General features: G+C 46.8%; 1 protein-coding gene across 1 annotated transcript in view; it reads right to left on the bottom strand.

Annotated features, from left to right (window-relative positions):
• LOC138514646 (hyaluronidase PH-20-like) overlaps nucleotides 1-20,177 on the bottom strand; it is a 66,408-nt gene extending 46,231 nt beyond the window's left edge. Inside the window, exon 1 of the mRNA XM_069630085.1 lies at nucleotides 19,248-20,177. Within this exon, the coding sequence (XP_069486186.1) occupies nucleotides 19,248-20,177 (930 nt within the window). The remainder of the gene's footprint in view (nucleotides 1-19,247) is intronic.
• Between the last annotated feature and the right edge of the window lie 1,450 nt (nucleotides 20,178-21,627).

The raw sequence follows: 21,627 nt of genomic DNA, 5'->3' as shown, positions 1-21,627 counted from the left end.
AGGAAGCGAAAGGAATTTGGCGTTGATATCGAACGTAAGCGAAGACAGAGAGCACGCGATCTTGAGTATTTGGAGATGGAAGTTAAAAACCCAGATCCAGTTGTAGACTGGGAAGATATCGAAGAATTCTTTCCTGCGTACGACTCAGTACCAGGTACGTCTCGGGCGAATATTGACGATGACTTCGACACCAGAAGCATCGGAGAAACGATCGATAAAATATGATGAAATGGGGCTAGAACAAATACCCCAAGGAGAGAGGGAAGACGAGCACTTGGAAAGCACTCAGCTGTATGACACTGAGGAGCTCACTCGTAGCAGTGGGAATAGAAAGCTATCCATGGATAGATTAGAAATAAATAGGAATAAGGAGGATACAAGAAGTTGCGTGAACTGGGGACAGACAATGTCCAACTCAGAAAGGGAAGAGCGCAAAGAAAACGAGGAGGGGAGGTGAAATTAAAGGCAACTCCCAAAGGAAAAGGAGATAAGATGGTCAGACACTAGTGAGTCTGCACCAAGGGCAGCAGAGTCAGCCACGCAGTCTGACTGACATGAAGAAGTATCTCACGGTCAGAGGGGGGTGTCTTCACCACCCTATGTGGACAGGCTTAGGTCACTACCGGGTAGACAGCGATGCAGGAATATCATGTCATGATGCCTACCTCCAAGGAGCCAGGTCCGACCCAGCAACCCCAGAGGCAGGCATCATTCCCCCCAGGGAAGTGCCAGCAGGCCCAAGCTGGGGCCCTTTGGACACAGTCCTGGCGCCTTAGGCGCCAGGCTCATGTTAGACCCCTGTCCTGGCGCCTTAGGCGCCAGGCTCATAAAGCTAGACATGTGTTCAAGTGTTTTAATGTGCACTTACCTGATGCAGACCATGCTGCTACATCCAGGCCCTCTTGAGGTCTGAATGGAACTACTTTACCTGTGGGACTACTTTCCACCTGGGTGTGGTCGGGGAAGGATACATACCTGATCGGTGGAAGGATACATACCTGGAACTTCTTCCAAAGCTATTTAAACCACACCCGATCAGCAACTCACGCTTCGCGTTGTTCTGCTCCTCCCAGCTGGATGCTCTCCGTGTCAGCTCCTGCATCTGGACTTCAGCCACGCCTGTCAGCATCCTGGGTCGCCTGCAAAGGGAGATAAGAGAAAATTGGAGAGAAAGAAGACCTTACCAGCTAAAGCTGCATCACAGAGACATCACACCGACGATCCTGAAAGGGAAGACATCATTTTAAAAGCATTTCGCTTCGATCGCTGCAGCGCTGCATTTCACTCACCTTTCCTGGGCGCCTCCATCTTCAGCAGCGATCATCCGGATCCGCACCCACTTCTCAGAGCCTAGAGAGAAAAAGACAAGAAAACAAGATGAGAGAAGGAAGGGAATAGGAAAGGCTCAGTTTCCTACTAAGACTTACCTGTTGGGTCATTCCCATTTCATTTCGGATCCTGCCGCTTCCTGGCATTCCGGACCCCGGCCCCTATGGGGAAAAAAGACAAGGGGCCTCATTACACGGTAGGCGGTAAAAAATGCGAATTACCGGCATGGCGCTATTAGCGTGTCGGCCCTCGCAGGAGACCGCTAATAGTGTTCCATTACGAGTAAGCGGACACGCGCATAGGGCCATGCCGGTAAATGACCCTACCGCCCTGGCGCAAAAGCACCTTTCCGGCTCCGACCAAAGTGCTGATAGCACCTCCGCCCTCATGCTGCATGCTATTAGCGGTCACCGCTATTAGCGGTCACTGCTATTACCGGTCACCGTAAAACACCGGAACCGGAAATAGCGTCATCGCACAGGAACGGCAAAGAGCCCGGCGGCCATCTTTAAAAACACAATCCATTGCCATCCCCTGCACTCAGGACCTGCAGCAACACCACAACTGGCAATACCACTTCCCACAATAACAAACAATGCCCAAGGCCCTAAAGAAAGCTGATGCGCGCCAACGCAAAGAACGCTTTTCAAACGACAAATTGAAAATGCTGGCAGACACCCTGGCTGCAAATGCAGACGTAGTGTTTGCTAGCGACATGCGGCGCCCTGCACTCCTGAGAAAAAAGGAGATCTGGGCTGAGGTGGCGCAGAAAGTCAGTGCGGTGGGCTCCACCCCCCGCACCGTAAAGGACGTGCGCAAGCGGTGGGATGATCTGCGCCTCCGTGTACGCAGCATATTATCGGCCAACAGGAATCTGGCCATGGGCACAGGAGGCGGAGGAGGATCCCCGATGAAGATGCAGGAGTGGGAGGAGACATGTGCCAGCACCATTGGCATCGAATCCATCGAGGGAGTGGGCCGAATGGAGTGCGGTGTGGCAACAACGTCAGACGGAGGTGAGTGTCCACGCAAAACACTGCAATGCAAAGCATGAGTTCCTCCCCCAAATGTGAAATGGGAATTAGCTAATGGATGGGGTCATCACACACACATGTACACAACCCTGCATATATGCCGTGCATATTCCCACACAACCACATGCATGCAGCACCTCACACACGTGTCACCCTGACTCATGTCCGGATGACCCACCCATCTGGCCAACAACCTGCATGTCCAAACTAGATGTCCAAATCCAAAGGACTGCAGCAACAACAACAACATATGCATGATGCACGTTGACCCATCACTGATGCTATCCCTGTCTTGCTCCCCCACAGGGTCACATTCTGACAGTGAGGAGCTGGACTCTGCAACGCAGGCCCCACCACCCAAAAAGCAGGCCAAGGGAAAGGATGCAGGCACCAGGCCCAGTACATCGAGGGGCACTGGGAAATCTGGAGTGGCCCAGGGTTCACAAGCCACACACGCACCGACCACACCAAGGGTCGAAATGCCATCCGACACTGTGGTAGCACCCACACCACCCACCCCCACCACTCAGGAGCCAGTGCCAGAAGGCACGCCGTCCGCAGCCAATAGCTCCGTCGGGGAAGCAGCAGCCACGGCACCCATTAGTGATGTGGACGACCCATGTCTGACACCGGAAGGGCAGCGTACACCCAGCACCCAGCTGTCCCCACACCACAGCCCATGCAACACATCCAATGGCAGCATCCATGAGGTGCATGCCGGAGATTCAATGGATGGGTCATTCAGTCCCGTGGCAAGCTCACCTGATGTCAGCCACATGCAGCAAGCTGCGCCGAGGAGTAACAGGGGCAGGGCCGCAGACGACAGCATGAGCCTGATACGACAGCGCCAGGAGGAGCTCAATGCCCTGGTTGCCCGGCAAGTGAGCGAGGCTGCCTCGACCAGGGAGGAGATCCGGGGGTTATCAAGGGACATGAAAGCTGCCTTGGACAGCAACACAACGTGCCTATGTGACGAGATGGCCGCTGTGAGGCAGGTCCTAACGCGCATTGCTGAGGCGATGGAGAGCATGCGTCACACACAGGGAGCAGATCAACCAGCCACCCCCTCGTCTACTAGCTCTGACCCAACAACCATCCTGCGCAGGTCCAGCCGGTCCTTGCGGCGGTCAGACTCACAACCCCCCAATGGTGGTGGTGGAGAAGGGAAGTAGGGCCAGCCTGTCACTGTTGACACTTGGAGACTAATGCAGCACTGATGTGCACACCATGTTTGGTGGAGTTGTGGGGGGAGGGGGGTGAGGGTGTTTGGTGGAGTTGTGGGGGCAGGGGGGTGAGGGTGTTTGGTGGAGTTGTGGGGGCAGGAGGGTGAGGGTGTTTGGTGGAGTTGTGGGGGCAGGGGGGTGAGGGTGTTTGGGGTTGGTGGTACATGCACGTTTGAATGACATAATGCTCAATACACACGTAATGGCATGGATAATCACATGACTGGACATTGATTATTGTGTATGTGTGCTTTATTGTTGAAGGGTGCACTGTGTTAATATCCTCCATACAACCCGTGCCCTCAGCTCCACATCAATTGCACCCTCCTAATCCATGTGCATCAGAAACAATGGTCTATCAGGTGCTGCCGCACAGCACGTCCCTCATGGGCATCGCCACCTGCATGACCTGCAGCCCCCTCTCCTCCATCCTCATCCCCGTCATCATCCTCAGACGGTGGTTGCAGTTCAATGTCAGGGGGCATTGGCACATTCCGTCTGATACACATATTGTGCAGCATGACACATGCCATGGTGATCTTGGCCACCTTCTCATGCCCGTACAGGAGTGCCCCGCCCGACCTGCTGAGGCACCGGAAGCGTTCCTTCAATAGGCCGAATGTCTGCTCGATCACCACGCGGGTACGGGTGTGTGCATGATTGTAGTCCTCTTCGTGCCTGTTCTGTGGGTTCCGCACAGGGGTAAGGAGCCACCTCTTCAGGGGATCACCTGCATGGGTGCAACAATGGGTATGTGTAAGTGTCTACATAAAGTGGAGCCTGCACATATCACACAAACAAACATAGCATTTTCAACGACATCCACTGATCCAAGCACGCATGGCAATCAAGGTAACTGCAATGTGGGAAGGTGAGGTGGTCCTCGCAAGTGGACATGCACCATGCATGCATACGTCAGGGATTGCCATGTCCCGCCTGAGTTTAAGTAATTTGTGTTTCCTGGCCCTGGCAACGTTAGTACCACACTTCTAGTACACTGCCATTCCTTAGTTGATGTCCCCATGCAGTTCAATGGCAATTCAGTGGTGGGGTACGGGTGTGGCTCACTACAATGGCTACAGGAGATCCATTTGTATGCACTCATGTGCGCGGATAATTTCTGATGTTGTTCAGCGTACATTTCAGATGTGATTTTTATATGCATGTTGCTGATTTGTGTAATGGGGGGAATGGTGTGTTGTGCGGTGTGCATGTTGTTTGGAATGGCCTGTTTGGCGTAATGGATAGATATGTTTGTTGTGGCACTCACTTCTAGCATGTGGTTTTGTGTCTGGTCCATTGTGGGCTGCCTCACTGTACAGTGATGCAAATATGTATGTCCATTCTTCTCCTGATGCCAGTTCACGCCCAGTTAGAGTATGCATCTCCCCCCCCCAATCACGCCCAGTTGGAGTATGCATCTCCCCCCAATCACGCCCAGTTGCAGTATGCATCTCCCCTCCCCCCAATCACGCCCAGTTGGAGTATGCATCTCCCCCCCCAATCAGGCCCAGTTGGAGTATGCATCTCCCCCCCCACTCACAATCACATCACACTGCCATGTGGTTGGCCTGCTACTCACCAAGTAGCCACGAACGTTGTCCAGCATGTCGCTCCATGTATCGTGGTATTGTCGAGTTCCGCAGGACCATTGCATCATGGGTTGAACCGGGATATCGGGCACAGCAATGTGTGATGATCTTATTGGAGTCACATACCATTTGGACGTTGATGGAGTGGTATTGCTTTCTGTTACGGTACACTACCTCATTGGCATGTGGGGCCACCAGTTCTACATGGGTACAGTCGATGGCCCCGATGCAACTTGGGATGCCTGCCAGTGAATGGAAGCCAACTTTGGTGTTGGAGATCTCCTGGGCAGTCCGTGGCATGTATATGTGTTGACTTGTGTGCTTCAGGAGGGCATCGAGCACCTGGTTCAGTGTGCGTGAGAATACTGGTTGTGATATGCCATGCATCTGACCTACCGTATGCTGGTAGGTGCCTGTGGCCAAGAAGTGGAGCACAGTTACCACCTTCAGTAGAGGGGGGGATGGCAGTACGGATGTCAATGAGACTCACGATGTCGTTGTATATCATGTCTACAATGGTGGTGATGGTATCCCGGTCCAGACGGTACAGGGTGTGTATCTGCTCAGGGGTTAGGTTGACTGGACTGGCTCTGATCCTGGGAATTGGTGGCTGCCTCTGTGGTATCACTAGGTGCACTGGTGGTGCTTGCTGCGCCTGTCTTGCCCTCCTCCTCCTCCTCCTCCTCCTCCTCCTGCGTCTCCTCTGTGCTGCCTGTTGTTGTAGCTGCTGCACTGCAATCATGTCCTCTAGCCCATGTAATGCTGCTAGTATTGCATCCATCTTGGTGTGGGAAGGGGTGTGGTGTGCTCTTTTGTGCTGCCAGTCTCCATTGCCTCCACCTGTGCTGATTGTGTCAACCTGTGGCAGGTAGGAACACTGCTGTGCTCTTTTAACGTGTGGTTCGCGATGCCGGTGTTAGCGCCTTGCCGGTAAGGGGTTTTTGGGTCTACTACATGCCGGTATTGCCATGTCCGCATGGCTCGTGATGGTGTGATATTAGCGCTATGCCGCTATTTCCGGACTGAGGGGGTGCGCGCTCACGGACTTGCCGCTAATAGTGCCACCGTACTTAGCGGTGCCGCTAATAGCGATATGTCCGGGTCGTAATTGGGGAGGGGATTTACCGATACCGGTAATCCCTTACCGATAACAATAAATCCCTACCGCCTACCGTGTAATGAGGCCCAAAGACTTTGAATGAGCGAATGCAAAGACATTACCTGAACGCTCATCCATAACTTACCTGTCATTTACTGGAACTGCACGTTTCACTTCGGGTCGGCGCCATATCTCCGGCATTCCGAACCCCGGCCCCTAAGGGGAAAAAGACATAAGCATTAGCGCTTGCTGCAATAAGACAATGAACATTATTATCAAGCTTGAACTTTTGAACTTGCAACAGAACTCTTACAGCGCCTCTCTTGAATAGTCAAGCTTATTTTGAACTCCCATCAAACCTCAATCCAGTGAAGTAACTGGGTTTCAACGCGCCCCTGCATCAGAAGGAGGATGGAGAACTCATCCTTCCAGACCCTAAGGTGAGACTTCACGGGGAATCGTGGAAGGGTATCGTGGAGGGTTGGAAGGGAGTGGGAGGCTTGAGCATTATTCCGTCAGTAGGTAATACTCCCTTTTCACGCACAGGGGAATATTCCTGCGAGCCAGAAAAGCCAGAGTAGAGGGGCCCTCCCTGTCCATCTTCAGAGTCCTGCGCTTCACCATTGAAGAAGCATCAGCACTCGAAGCCAGACCTGCGCCTCCGTGGGAATCAGGTGAGCGTGACATATCACCCCTGCAATAGACAGGAGAACAATGAGAGAAGAAAAGGAGGGCTACGCATTCCAGTTTCCGCTACTAGACAAGGGGGCGTAAGACCACAATATATTCCATGGCCACACATGGATCGGGGAAACTTGAGAAACAAACTTCCAATGCTGACATCGGGAGCTGGAAAGTGGTTACAGGAGTTGGAAAAAATGACAGGAGGAAGCACGTTAGCCATAGGGGACATTAAGGGTCTCCTAGTCTCCATACTTGGTGAGAGAGTAGACGATGTGTGGGCAGGGGCAGGGTACCCTGGTGTAACCACAATCAATACCGCACATGACAGAGCGCCATTTAACAATTGCAGAGCAGCAGTATGGAAAGCACTGCGAGTACTTTACCCAGATACTTCTGATATGGGAGCGATAATGACTCAAAAAATGAAGGATTCTGAAGATCTGTTACTTTATATACAGAATTTCCAAGACGCATGGGTGCTCGAAACGCATGAATCTTGGACAAAATCCATTCTTGTGTTTTATCACATATTGTTCCAAGGCCAGTGGTCGAAGTGAGCGGGAGTGGTCGGGAGTGGTGCTCCTCTACTTTTACAGCTCCTATACTTTTATTTTAAAAAGAAACGGTCCCGTCCCGGAATGGTTCAGTGCAAGTGTTTGGTGGTGTGTATTGTGTTTGGGAGGGGACGTGATGATGGGGTTTGTGGGGAGTGGGTGCAGGCCAGCAGGGGACATACTTCTTTTCAAACACTTCGACCACTGGCCAAGGCTTGCCAGAACCAGTACAGAAACAACTCAAGAAATTGGTAGGAGTTGAGGCTAAACCTTGGGCTGAAATACAGATGACTATCGCACATCACTGCAGACTGCTGCAGGAAAAGAAATGTAAAAAGGAAGCAACGCCAAAGGGTGAGGAAGCGAAACTAGTGCAGAAGAAACTATCAAAGTATGCTCTTGAAGGAGCCATGGTAACTAGCGCAGCCGAACAAAGCATGCAACAGGTGGCCAGTCCGCAACAGAATAATCAGGGCAATGTAGGATTTTACCCACAGGGAAGAGGATTTTGAGGAAGAGGATGGCAGAGCAGTCAAGGAGGCTTCCAAAATAACCAGGGAGGTTTTCAAAATGTGCAAAATGGAAACCCAGATTGTCAAATGGACAAATAATCCAACCACCGCCGGTATGTTGACTGTGTGGAATGACAGGGCACTTGGCGCGCACATGCAGAAACCAAGGCATGATGCAGAGCGGCCAAGGGATGGGAGCAGGCATGGCAAAATCACCTGCAATTTTACAACAGGGCATTGCACAGAATCACACAGTGGAACAAGCGCCAAGAGCGCAACAAGGAGTACAGCCACAGAGTGTGAGGAGTTTTCCGCAAGGACAAGCCCAACAAGTACCGTTGCAAGTGTCACACATGATGAGCATAGGACAAGCTCCAAACCCTGGAAGAGGGAGTAACAATGGGAACGGGGGAAATCCACAAGTGCACAGTGGGCCGAATTTGTATATAACTAGGACAGCTCACTGGGAACCCTGATGTGCTCTATCCTATCAGTGACACCAGACCCTCACAGGGAACCTAGGGTGGATGTCGTTATAGGGGGTAAAGATTATTATTTCCTAGTAGACACGGGTGCAAAACACTCGTGCATACGTGAAGGCAAGTTTTCCTTGTCCGGTGAGGCCATAGATACTCAGAGTTTCACAGGAGCTCACAGTCAAGTTCCCTTTACAAACGCACTCCCAGTCTCCATAGGAGAGTGCGAAATGAATGTACCCTTATTATACTCGCGTCAGACCCAGTAAACATTTTGGGTCGAGACCTAATGACGAAGTTGAACATGACAATTTCGTTCACAGAGGAGGGCATAATATGCTCCACTCCAGGAATGCACTACTCGAATGTATGTGAAATGATCAGAGCTTACTCGGGACACACAGCCATGAGGGCCATACCATTAGAGCCAGAAATCTTTGCATATGGCATGCGTGGGATTATGGCGGGATTGCCAGGCCTTGCAGAGAAAGTAGTGAGAACCCTTGAAGAGTTTTAATTTAGACCACGGATAACTATGCGTGAGGAGGAGGGACAGGTATTTCCCTTGATAATACACGCAGATGCAGTGCGAGGGAAAGTGGTGTTGGTTGACAGTTACGATGAGGAGGGCAGACAATGGCGCGCGATTATCGCCATCGAAGAAGGATATCGAGTGACTGACGTCACCGATGACGATCTATTCAAAGAACAAACAGACATAGGAGAGACAATGGTAGAAGTAAGTATCACCTTTTGGGTAAAGATGATTAAAAGTGAAGTACCGTAGAAAATGATGTTGGCACTGAAACGTCCCAAATATTTTGATGAAAATATAGCCAAAGTGCCTGTCTCAGTATGGATTACCGGACCCTATGACGTAGGCCTCTTGAAGAGGGTGGGAGAAGTGAAAATTAAGTTGAAACCAGGAGCAATCCTACCAAGAGCCCGACAATATCCTATGTCCCGAGAGGCAGACGAAGGGATTTCTAAGACAATTTCTGCCATGATGGACCAGGGCATCTTAGCAACGTCAGAGTCACCATGTAATACGGCAGTTTATCCTGTCAAGAAATCAAATGGGGGGGGTCTTGGCGTTTAATCCAGGATTTACGACCAATAAATGATATTGTTGAGGCAGAGTTCCCTTTAGTCCCTAACCCGTCTACAATTCTATGTAATATACCCGTTGAGGCAAAGTATTTCATGGTGATTGACTGGGAAAATGCATTTTTCTCAATCCCGTTGCACCGTGACTCACAAAATCTGACGTCATTCACGTTCAGACAAATGCGTCTGAAAAGCACAAGGCTGCCACAGGGGTACTGTGAGTCCCCATCCATTTTCAACAGAGTCCTGCAAATGGATTTGTGCTATATTGCATTAGAAAGTGTCGTCTTACAATACGTGGATGACATCCTAATTTGCAGCACCTCAGAAGTCAAGTGCAGGCACGATTCTATACAGCTACTGTCTATATTGGCTGAGAAAGGATATAAAGTTGACAAGGAAAAATTACAATATTGTCAACAAGAAGTGTTGTACATACGCCAGTTGATCTCACACGAAGGAAACAAAGTGACCTCCGAAAGGGCTGAAGCCATAATGAACACGGCTAAGCCACTCACGATAAAGCAAATGCAGAGCTTTCTAGGCCTGTGCAACTATGTTAGGGCATGGGTTTTCGATTACAGCTCTTATACACAGCCTTCACTTCAGGCCTTAAAGAAAGCCCAAGTGACAAAAGAAAGCATTGAATGGTCTGAAGCTATGGAGGAAGGGTTTGCTGAACTCAAGAGAGTGATTTGCACAGTCCCAGTTCTCTGAAATTCCCCATTATGCCGAGGAATTGCACCTGTTTTCACGCACAAATGGCAGCGTCATGACGGCAGTATTCACGCAAAGAACCTCCTTGGGGTACAAGCCGCTAGCATACTACAGTAGGAATCTGGACCCGGTAATGAGAGGCCACTTCCCATGCAAACAAAGTTTAGCTGCTGCAGCGTTCGCCATAAAGAAGGCTACAACCATTGTAATGGGATGCTCCATGATGTTTTACGTCAAGCACTCACTATTTGCCATTCTAGAGAAACCAAAGGGCACATTGAAATCTCAGAGAGCTCCTGCCTATGAAGTGATCATATCTAACCCATCGATCAAAATAATTTGATGTAAGATAGTAAATTCAGCTATATTCATTGCAGAACCAGTCACTGAGGGAGAGCCGATACATGACTGCGCGAACTATGAAGAATTCAATGATGAAATTCCCAGGGTGAAAGAAAATGCCTTGGCAGGAGGAGAGATTGTCCTTAGTGACAGGTCTTTTGAGATTCGAACAAAGTGATGGGCAAAGATACACAGGCGTTGCTGTAATGAAACACACAGCGAATGGAGAGTTTCGGGTGCTTCTCAGTGCACGAATACCATCTCACTATTCAGCACAGGCTGCAGAATTATTGGCATTGATACTCGCCATTGAGAATCACGCAGACCAGGAAGTAATGGTGTACAGTGACTCTGCCTATGTGACATCAACAGTGCATGCAGGCTTAGTGCGCTGGGAAAGGAGGGGCTACCTCCGAGCGGACGGCATGCCAGTGCAGCACGCAGCCCTATTAGAAAAGCTGATTAAGGCACTACAGCTCCCAGTGGGTATAGCGGTCGTGAAATGCGCCGCCCACACCAAGCGGACAGATTTTATCTTGCGCGGAAATCACACAGCAGACACGGAAGCCAAGCGTATGACATCAAAAGTGAGACGGTTATGGAAGTGGAAATGGTGTGCACCATGAAAGGATGAAAGGATGTTGGTTGCTTGAACAACTTCCGGAGCCTATAACGATCTAGGGCAAACCCAATTAATAGAGTTCCAAGGGGAGGCACCGCAGGAAGAGAAAAACCTGTGGAAACATCGAGGGTGTTATTTAATCCCCTCTGACAGCTTGTGGTGACAAGACAGCACTGGTAAACCAGTAATGCCTGTAGCCCTGTTAAAAATAGCGCTGGAGCAATTACATTCCCCGGCGCATATGTCAAAAGAGAATCTAGCAGCAACGCTCACAGAATCCTGGTTCATACCGAAATTAGCAGAGCATGTTGCATTTTTCATGGTGAACTGTATAATCTGCCAGCAATTCACCACTGGGCACACATTGAAAGTAACGAGCGGAGTCATCCCCAGGCCAAATGGGCCTTTTCAGCACTTGCATGTCGATTACATCGACATGATTCAAGTATGCAATGGGTACAGATACCTTATTGTTGTGGTGTGTCCATTCTCTAGATGGATAGAAGCAGGTCCATGTACACACCCAGACTCTACCTGTGCGGCCACATTTTTAGTGAGAGAAGTGTTTCCCAGGTGGGGGGTGTGTGACGTTATGAGATCAGATAATGGGGCCCACTTTGTAAATGCAGTCTTTGAGCAGATTAGCTTGCTGCCTGGTATAAAGCACAAGTACTCATCGGCGTATCATCCGGAAGGAAATGGTATCTGTGAGAGGCTCAACGGCTTGTTAAAGGAAAGGATAGCCAAGTTGAAGTTTACTCTAAAGAGGGGATGGTTGCACTGCCTTCCATTGGCACTGTATGCTCTTCGGAACCAACCCGGCTCTGACCATCATCTGACGCCAAACGAGTCTGCACTGTACGTTTGCGTGAAGTGCGACCAAGAAGACTATGTTTAGGAGACGACTTAGGTTTTCTGTATTCGTTGGATTTTGAAGGAATGTTAACGTATCCGTTGTTCTCCCGACAATAGATGGTGTCCCACAGCAGAGACATCACGAAGGACTTTGTTACATACTTCAACCTAGTGCTCAGATCATACCCGTCACTAGTAGAAAGAATCACAAGTGTTGCAGACTTCCTTCAAGATATTGAAAACGAAAAAATAATATGGCAACCGCTTACTGTCATTGCAGAACAATTCATCGCACTCCCCGAGTGGAGTGAGGTAGAAGCAAATGTTTCCAACACAGGCGGAAATAGATGAGCTCATCAACACGCTATTCTTTTGCATAATTGAAGACTGTCCATCTATTGTCGGGAGAACAACGGATACGTTAACATTCCTTCAAAATCCAACGAATACAGAAAACCTAAGTCGTCTCCTAAACAACATAGTCTTCTTGGTCGCACTTCACGCAAACGGACAGTGCAGACACTGTTTACATCAAGGAAGAAACACATAATCCTGAACCCAGCAAGACAGGAAAAATGACTCCATCACCAGGGGACAGCAGACTGGCGCATAATGTTCTGTTTCGCCTAGTTACTGACTTTCCAGAGCTAGTGGGGAGACCAATCGATGTTGATGTTCCCACATTCATCAAAGATCCAGCTAATATTGCACAAATGGGAACTCTACTGCATGAGATCATGCTGCAAGTGGAACTTTCAAACTATCAGAGAAGTTTTCTGAGGAGATCATCAAACTTTCCGCCGAGGGACAGATCGAGGAAAAGGAGTTGATAACTTCACTTGTCGTACATGTTGTTTTTTCCTTCCCATCCTCCTCACACTGATCAGTTTCCAGCATGTCCTCAGGAATGAAGAAAATTCGGGGGGTGGATTGGGAGCTCACCTACTTTGAACACGCACAGTAAAAGGACACACTGAAGTATTGCTTAATTTGATTTCTTTTCCATAGTCTAACAAAGGAACTGTATCCTGAACTAAAAAGACAATTGCCACTTGCAAGAAGGGGAAGGGGAACACCTTCCTAACAACAGACTCTCGTGAATTCTGAACTTGAAGGGCGACATTGAATAAGAAAATACTAACATTAACATTGGTGAATGATCGAGATGGGGGCCCAGAGCAGCAACCTGGTCCTCCCACAAGAAGAGAGGCGTCCTGGCTTCTCTGGAAGGAAATGCTATCCCCATACGTAGCGAGCCATTATGTACTTATGCATTGTATTCATCATTATTTACTGTCATTAACAAACAGAACTGCATTCTATATTGGTGCAGAAAGCGTCCCAATTTCAGTGCACCCACCTAATGATATACACATGAATCCCACAAAGGCACACAGACCCTATATAGTAATTCCAGTCCCTAGAAGATCTGATGGTGGAGTGAGTGAACTTGAAATCGATGTGACTAGCAATGATACACACTCTTTTGTGGTAACGGACGAGAAGGAAAGCCGGAGACAGGGTCGGCACGGAATGTATGAAGTAACATCACTGACAACTACACGCACACAAACACTGAATATACACAAAACAGGCCTAACATCAATGACTGCAGAACCACAAACCAAAGCAGCAGGAGGGAAGAGACCTCCTACCGTGAGAAAAGTCACATAAGCCGTCATGGGATAACAATAAGAATTAAAAGAAAAGCCAATGGATGCAGTCCTAACAGAAACCCTTAAGAAAACAGAAGCGGCCTCAGAAAAGCTTTCCGCAAGGACAAAAATGTTAGCAGACTTAATATTCCCGTTCATAGCCAGAGCGAAGAAACTACAAGAGGAAATGAAGACCAAAACAGCAGAAACTGTATTGCCAAGCATATATGTTCCAACAGAAGGGACAAGTACCAATCCCACAGAACAGCCATACACTGGACCAGTGTCAGGCTGGTTGGCATGGTCATTAACACGCAGCAGAGAAAAAATGCACGAAAAAAGGAAAAGGAATGCCAGACTCCTGTCCACTTGAATGGCGCAGATGAAGAAGCCTGCACCGTGGACCAGGATACCCGAGAACCCTCCAGCAAGAAAAGGCCACATAGATGCATTCAGAGATGTAGTAATAGCAAACTACATGAAAACCTTAAGGATCAAGAGAAACACGAATGAAGACGACAATGAACTGAACGATTACCTGGACAGCACCACACACCTGGGAAATAACATTTGGTACCAGCACATGAAGGAAGTTGGAAGACGAAATTCTGAAGGAGAATGCTTTGTTTGTGCTCTCCTACGATATAGCATGGGAAAGTACAAGATCTTTGTGGCTGTAGAAATTGATGTCCAGACAGCACACTGTCTCTCACACGTGGAAATGTGCAAAACTAGAGGCCAGTTTATGGCAAGTGATGCTTCACTAATATGGGAAACTGAAACAGCTTATCCCGATGAAGATGATTATGTTCAAGACATTAAATCAAGAAACAGAGCTCATATGAGGAATCATGTGATCAGATACGAGAAGCCTGGAGTTAAAGGAGCAGGAATAAGATGGGAAGTAAACCTGAGACTAAATATCCAAGGAAAAACTCCAGAAGAAGCACGGAAGTAGAAAAACAGAGCCCAAATGCAGATTTGGGGAACAGTGCTTTCAGCAGATGGATGGGGGAAAGGAGTGGTGATCTACAGAGCTTGGATGGTCACTGGACTCTACAAAGAAACTGTACACATTGTGCAAAATGGCTGAAAGCCATTATGGCCAAAACTTGCAAAACTACTAACATGGGTCGAAGACAGAGGAGGACCCTTACAAATAGTCCCACTGGAAAGCCCAAAATTCTGCTTCAGAAACAATGGCACAGGAAATATGGGAGAGAATCAGAACTGTGGATGAGTTTTTTGATGCTCCAGGAATGGTTCATGGAACTGCAGTGATCATGGATCATTATTGGGCATGTGGATCCAAAGCATACATCAGACTGCCAAGAGACTGGGGAGGCATATGCACGATTGTGAAAGTCCACGTTCCAGTATTAGTGATCCCGAAAAGTGACCTGAATATTGACAGTTTCCCGAAAGCAGATGCTCATCTGAGGAAGAAGAGATCTGTGGAACTGATAACTAGAATGAAGAGAGAGAATTACTTTTCTGCCAAATCAGAAGAAGCTTTTCATGCAATCCCATATGAACACTGGCTATTCAGCCTTACCTCATCAGTGTTCACGAAAATCTTCATGTCAACATTCCAAGTTGGAGCAAATACTAAATGGTTGCAGATAACCAGATGGGAATTACTGCAAACAATCAACACAACCATAAACAGATTCAATGCAATCAAGGAAGAAGTAAGAGCCATCCGACTGATGACTCTCCAGAACAGATATGTACTTGACATGATTACAGTTATGGATGGAGGATTTTGTGCCAAAATAGGAGAATCATGTTGCACATTTATACCTTCTCACGACGAGGAAAATGGAACCTTAACAGAGGCTATAGGTATGCTGACAAACCTGCAGAACCAGATGATCAATGAAACTGATGAAGTTGATGATGACAGCTGGTTTGGATCACTGTTTTCATGGGTTCCACAATGGATGGCGGATGCATTCAAGTTCCTAAGAGCAGTGCTAGTGATGATATTACTAGGATTTTGCGTTATCAAGATAATAATCTCACAATAACAGAAGACTTCAAAGAAAGCCATAGGGATGATGATCATGATTGATGCCAAACCAGGATGGAAGCCCAAAGATCTGACTGATGAAGAAATAAGACATTTTGTGAAGGCTAGCAAGCACCCCCCAGAGGGTACAAAGTTTCTCTAGCCAAGGAAGTGAAAAATTATGTGGGAAATGGATCTACTGCAACCCAAATGGAAAATGTCAGCTGATGACATGGAACAAAGACGAACATGTGAGGACTGCGGGAAGCCTGAAAGGAGTGATAAAGATATGGACGCCAAAAAGACACTTCTTCAAGCCATCATGCACAGAACCAGAAGATGAAGAGCGAGTGAGCCCAGAAGATGAAATGAAAATGAATGCAGAAGAACCAAGTAAGATGAATTCAAATGAAAAAATGGAAGTGGTCGATGAATTGACCAGAGGGGGGAGTGTAGAGGAGGTCCCAAATATAGCCTGCACTCCAGTCGCCCATTTTGAAGTACCAGGAACGTTCAGACCGAAATATGTAACATATGATGATCAAATAAACCAGCAGAGAGCCGCAGTGGGGCTCTGCCTGGTGCCTATTAGAAGAATAACACCTATTGAAGTATCAATAACCAGACAACCATGGGCAGTGGGGTACCCATTGAGAAAACCCTACCAGCAAATGAAACAAAATGAAGACTGCTTAAGTACTGTACAAGAAGAAGCCAGAAAATCCTTAATGAAGGGCAAATGGTGACATCACAAAGGCCCGAACTAACGTACAGATAAAGATATGACGACCCAAAGATGACACAAAGACAAAATGCCATGAATAAAGATATTGTGAACCCAAAGGAAGAGAACATTGTTGAAACACAAGGGAGCTTAAACTGAAAGCATGGTGAATATATTCAACCAACTAATGCCTGTACATATGCTTGGAACCGCAAGAAGCTGAAGAAAATAGTGTGGCTTGCAACGCTTAGTAGAAGAATAGAGCGGCAAGCGCCATTGTACATAATCTACCTCAAAACAAAGCACAATAGTATAAGTGTGAATCCACTTTGCATAAAAAGCAGAGCCAACCCAGGTTATTCCAAGTCAAACACAAGATGTTTCATATTTTAGCATCAAGAGGAAAAAGACTGAATCGAAACTCAGCAGAGGCAGCTCATGCCAGGAAAGCCGAGGCCACATAGATAGAAGCTGTAGACAGTAGCTACTTTTAATTGAAGCTAAGAACAGAATATCCTGACTCTAAGGAACTGAGATAAGAAAGCGAATGCAGGTGGCAGGGTGAAATGAAAATCAAATGCCTAAATGGAGAGAAACGAGGTGAATCCATAGTGTGCTAGCATGTGACCAGCTGAGTGAGAATAGGCCCGATTTCACACCTACGCCTGGCACCAACCCAGACAGATATATCAGAACTTTTTCGAGACAAGAAGATGCAGTTTCGAGGCCAACCACAGTGAACTAATTGACACATAGCCCATAAAGTAATGATTGATTGAAGGAAGGCAGGGTGAATTGGGGGACACCCTGCACCTGGTTGACCGTTCTGCGTGCTGCTAAGCAAAGTGGAGATTTATGCATGGGGTTGATGCCAACCCAATCACAATGGACCAAATAATCTAGGGTCCTATAGTTAGTAGAACCAGTGAGACGACGTACTTTTAGTGACGTCTACAGTAGTCATTTGTGAAGGAAGGGCTTAGATGCCCACCTGACAGTATTTACCCAATCCCCTTACCCCGTTACCATATACAGATATAGCACCTATACTAAAGTTACCTTTTTTCCAACCAATAAAATTGCATGTTAATTTTGAGTGTTACACGTCAGATTATGACGCGTTTTGAGTATAAAAGTTATGTTGTGTGTAGCTCGAGGGAGTTGAAGCGAGACGGGCTGTCGCAGTGCTGTTGATGTCCATGTTTACACGTTTTTTGTACTTGTCATTAAACAAACTCCCCTTTGCCAAACCATTGAGTTGTCCTTATTGATTGGTGTTGGAGTAAGAGACCCTGCACCCCCATCCATCTCGAGGTGCAGCTATTTCGTCTTAAGTACTGCAGGGCAGACACCGACTCTATGGGCCGGCCGGGGGTCCCTCAGTACACTGTATACTTTTATCTCGACTTTCAAATTTAGTAGGACTCTGAAGTTTCTCATTAGACTGGTTCCAAAGTTTCCTCTCAAACGGGTACCAAGCCGTTAAAATGGGCCCATTTAGATCAACCTTTTATTGGGCACATGCAGAGCCCCTCAGGAGTCCCATGTATCTACCCTCTTTTTAAACATTTATGTAACTCCCCTGTTGACCATCATTTCTTTCCACATCTCCTACTAGAGTTCTGCAAGGTCTCTGGTCACCAGAAGGATTTCTCCCACCTTCAGTCCTGTCTATTTGAGATTAAACGTTAGTGTATCTAAGGCAGACCATGCAATTGGGTCCTTCACACCTCTTCAAAGACCCTCAGAGATGCCCTGTATCACCTATTATATTCGACTTGCCTACCGGTTTTGCAATGAAGATTAAGAATCTGAGTCATGTGGGAACTTGAAATTAAACTAATTAACCAGGTTTCTGATGTTGTCGGATCATACTTTTACAGTGTATGTATTCTGAGGTGTACTCTTCTCTTTCTTCCCCATGTTGATCATGCAGTGGTGGGGGTGGGCCCTTCAAGAACTTCTGGCTTGATTATGCTAATGCTCTGTATGCCGGACTGCCAAGTTATCTGTTCAGTTGCTTACAAACTGCCCAAAATACGGCAAAAGGCTTATTTGTAAATTACCTAAGACCTCTTCTGTTCCTTTTGTTGGACATTTTCTGCACTGGTTACCCATTTCCAAATTGATAATTTTCAAAATCTTTTTTCCTGTTCCTTAAATGTATCCACAGACTGGCAACCAAGTATCTATGTTTCAAAGTCCCTCTCTGGTCCACCAATCAATGTTTGTTACATATTCCTCTCTGATGCTGTTTTTGTGTTATTTCTCAATATGCATATACCAAGATAACCAATGTCCCCCTTCCAGCTATGCTATGTCCTTGTGTTATGTGCTATATGCTCATACTCATAATCATATAGTTTCTTGCAATATTGTGAACTCCAAGAGTGGCACAAACATTTCTACATGTGGATGTCGCATAAAATACAAATTGATGTGGAGGAGGATGATGGCACGGCACCAGAGCCAGATCATTGCTGGGTGAAGCTTTCTTTGTTGCATGGATCGCTCTGGCTCAAAGAATGGTCTGCAATCTCACATTTGAGTACTGCTTTCGCACATTATATAACCTTGGTGAATATTGACCAAAGGTAAATTATCATTGGTGCCCAAATATGGAATCATCTGTTTTACTTTGTAACATCCACATGAACAGATTAGTCATTAGACAATGAAATGTACTTCTGTTAATACGCTTCCTCACTTACCTGAGTGAGAAATGTCAGTGGGTCATCTGTAAACACTGGTCGCGTGTAAAGATAAATTGGCAGAGGAGCGTGTTCACTGCGGGCAGTGGAAACCCTTTTTGCTTCCTGGATCCGGTGCCGTGAATAAAGTGCTGCATTTGGTGTGGATTTCAGAGCACTTTCAAGGTAAATACTGGGGTAAAGAGCACTGCTTGTGCGCCAGAGCCACCAGAGTTCATCATTCCTCTGCTTTTCGATGTCTGGGCAACGTCCGGTATAATTGTTTGGGTTTTGGTTATAGTCATAGTTATAGCATTCGGGAAAGAGGAAGAAGCCCCATTGTTTATAGGGCCTCACTATTTCAGCTAGAATGAGGGTTTGCTGCATAACTGTCTTGGAAGCTTTCTCAAATTCAGTTCTTGCAATCGAATGGGCTTGCTGTGCTGTTAGGGATCGATTTTTTAACTGAACAAATTGAACAGAGTGTTTTTTGTACATAGTTTTTGATGCCCAGTTTCGAACCCAGGATGGCCTCCATTCCTCCCAGTCAATCACAGCCAGCCCGGCTTGTTGTTCGGATGGTATGTAGTGCCTTATGTCAGCAGCCGCTTTCCTCAAATGGTGGGTGAAGGGAATGAACTGAGGGATCCCTCCATTGATTGATTCTCCTGTGACCTCATCAATGTAAGGATAGTAGCCCAGTCTATCATGGTAGAACATAGAGATTGCCTGATTGGTGGCAGTCTTTTTTGGACTACCCACCAACTGAAAAAGTCGGAAATTCAGGCTGGTCTTGTGATGGGTAAGGCATTGTTCTGTAGGAGCGTTCCAAATGGAAAGAAAAGGAGAATATGGTACCAGAGCAGGTGCTCTCAGAGGCAATGACTGGCAAATAGAGGCCAGAATAGCAACACATTGGTAAAACCAGGACTTTCCTCCGAAGACAAACATATTGTGAAATTGCAGGCAGGTACTCCTGACTGTTGCTGTGAAAGACGGAGGGTACACCTAGCACAAAAAGATAAAAAAAAATACATATAGCTGTTGTATAAATAAAAAATACTTGTCTCACATATTAAACATTGTCATTTATTACATCATAAGGCATGCATTAGTTCGGGATTTTTTAAAGAATATCTGTCGTGCTTCTAGTTATGAAATTGACCATTTAAAGTATTAAATTAATCGTGCCTTTTTTTTTAATTCAGGGCAAGAAGGAAAATGCAATATCTGAAAAAAACTCATTAGATCCAGCTGCTGCCCCTTAGATCGTGTTGTTGATCTCATATTCTCAAATAACATGTATTGGGTCCTTTGGTAATATTAACAGTACATGTCCGTTTATATATATTTGTGAAAGTGTGTTTGTATGTTCGGGGTTGGCTCCAACCCCATACGAATTGGTGGGCTGAAATGTTGGCCCCAGGGTGGCATAATGATAATGATAATGATGTGTTATTTATATAGCGCCTTTACCAGTGAGGGGTGTACCGTGATAGTGAAATTTGACCAACCCCACCCATTCACTCTGCACAGGGCGGGGTCCGGCCCTTTGCTATCAGTATAGGCGGTTTCGGGAGATTGGCGATTGTTGACTCCAGCCCCACAATAGTTGATCGGCTGAGATTTTGCCCCAAGGTCGGCATACCAGTCTGCGGTGTACTGGCAATGGTGAAATTTGACCAACCCCATCCATTCGCACTGTGCTATCCGTATAAGCTATTTCGGGATATTGACACATTTGCGGCTTTTCAAATATAGGAAGTTATGACACAATAAAAAATACACAATGCTATAGCAGACCCCTACGTGCAGGTCAGCTACAGACCTGTGCAACGCTGAATGGTACAGCTAGTGTATAATATATGGTGTTTCTGATTTATGTTTATTACAAGCACATTTATTAGAAGTTCTAATGTCCTCATTACAGCAGAGGAGGTGAAAGAATGCATATCCCTAAGATAGTAGTTTGATCAATGTAGATAACTGAAGAACTATGAACCCACATTTCCCTAACACAGGACAGTGTATCATGCATATTTAAAGGTATTTCCCTTTACAGCCAGAAAAAAACATCTGAGTATTCAGGGTGAATTTTCAGTCCAATAAAACTAATTTGATGCCATGAAATACTGTGAATGCTATCTCTCCATGCAAAAAGGATGAGCTGGCGTCTGTCAGTTTTAAAAACTTAGCAGATACCATGAATGGGTCCATGTGGAATGAAAATGAGAACATGAAGTAAACCATTTATTTTAGTAATGGCAATACGCCCCCTGGCAGCGTATGACCAAAGCCCTCTTGTTTATTAACCAAGATTAGCATTTCAAGATAGTCAGATCTATTGATTTTATCACATTTTTATGTATGAATTAGAACACCTAAATATCTGATCTCTTAA

The sequence above is a fragment of the Ambystoma mexicanum genome, chromosome 12 (genome assembly GCF_040938575.1).
Source record: "Ambystoma mexicanum isolate Mex_15411 chromosome 12, UKY_AmexF1_1, whole genome shotgun sequence".
NCBI classification, from domain to species: domain Eukaryota; kingdom Metazoa; phylum Chordata; class Amphibia; order Caudata; family Ambystomatidae; genus Ambystoma; species Ambystoma mexicanum.
Note: the sequence above shows the minus strand (reverse complement) of the source record. Positions and strands in the feature narration are given on the sequence as shown.